We start from the raw sequence: 1,301 nt of genomic DNA on the forward strand, positions 1-1,301 counted from the left end.
GAAACTTTTCTAGTACTGAACTGTAGAAATAATCCCTGAAAATATAGTCTTTCCATGTGTACATTTTAAGGTAATAAAGCAATAGTTGAGTATTTTCAAACATACCGTATATGCTCAAGCATAAGTCAAGTTTTTCAGCACATTTTTAATGCAGTTTTTGTGGTAAAATTAAGTGCCACGACTGATATTTGGGTCAGCTTATACTTGAGTATTTACGGTACGTTGCTGGCATATAGTGATGACAACAGATTCCAAGGTTCCAATAGTACAAAGAAGTTTCAAATTATAGATTTAAAGCTCTTACGCTACAAAATAATTTGCCAACTTAATACATACACATTCTATTAGGAAATCTTCTGTAATATTCTCTTCTAAAAGCTGTTCCACGAGATGTAGAGCTCTTCTCTCAAACTCAATCTTCTTTCTCACAGCCGCTTCTAGTTCTGCTCTCCTGAAGTTTTAAGGAGAGTTATTTATTGCAAGCTTCATTATGGCCAATGCCCATGCTCAAAAACATAAAATTAAGAGAACTCCATATTTGCCACGTACATTTATGCTTAAACACTATTATTGAGCCACTAACTTTTCAAAGAGAGAGAACGACTTATTGCACTGCGTACATAGCAGCCTGCCATAACAACAGGATTATTCCAGGGTTCAGAACCTAAGCAAGCATTTAAGGACAGCTGCTACAGATAAGACAGAAGGCTCCTTAGAAGTAGGTATTACAAGATTTCATCTTGTATACTTTGGACATGTTACCAAGAGGGACTAGTCCCTAAAGTACATCATGCTTAGTGAACTAGAGGGTTGGTGAAAAAGTGGAAGACCTTCAGTGAGACTGACTGACACAGTGATTGCAAGAATGGGCTCAGACCATAGCAGCACCAAGGCTACAGGGGGTCTAAGTCTGGCAGTGGTTTGTTCTGCTGTAAACAAGGTCACTAGGAGGGCAAAACTGCATCTCAATTTTACCTGTTTTCAGGGGAGATGAGTTCCTGAGAAGGACATTACGCTTGGTATAGGGCCAGGGAAAAAGAGGAGGACCTTAATGCGACGGACTGACGTGGTTGCAACAACAGGCAACCAGCGTTGTACATGTTTCTTTCTGCTGTACGTGGGGTCACTGCGAGCTGGAACCAACTTGATGGCACTTAACGACATACGACAACAAAATGAAGTATTTTTGCTGGTTAAGGTTTACACTCCATCATCCCTCTGTATATTTAAAATGTAAAGGTTTTGCTCTGACAAGGAGCCAGATACTAGGTTAAAGAGGAAACACCCTTGTGTCGAGTCTC

At 39.8% G+C, this 1,301-nt stretch overlaps 1 protein-coding gene across 1 annotated transcript in view; it reads right to left on the reverse strand.

Moving 5' to 3' along the window:
• Positions 1-1,301, reverse strand: part of RPAP2 (RNA polymerase II associated protein 2) — a 106,192-nt gene that overhangs the window by 99,610 nt on the left and 5,281 nt on the right. The window contains exon 4 of the mRNA XM_045292041.1: positions 337-451. Within this exon, the coding sequence (XP_045147976.1) occupies positions 337-451 (115 nt within the window). The remainder of the gene's footprint in view (positions 1-336; positions 452-1,301) is intronic.

The sequence above is a fragment of the Echinops telfairi genome, unplaced genomic scaffold (assembly GCF_000313985.2).
Source record: "Echinops telfairi isolate 266 unplaced genomic scaffold, ASM31398v2 ScPeMD7_443;HRSCAF=831, whole genome shotgun sequence".
Taxonomy (NCBI): Eukaryota; Metazoa; Chordata; class Mammalia; order Afrosoricida; family Tenrecidae; genus Echinops; species Echinops telfairi.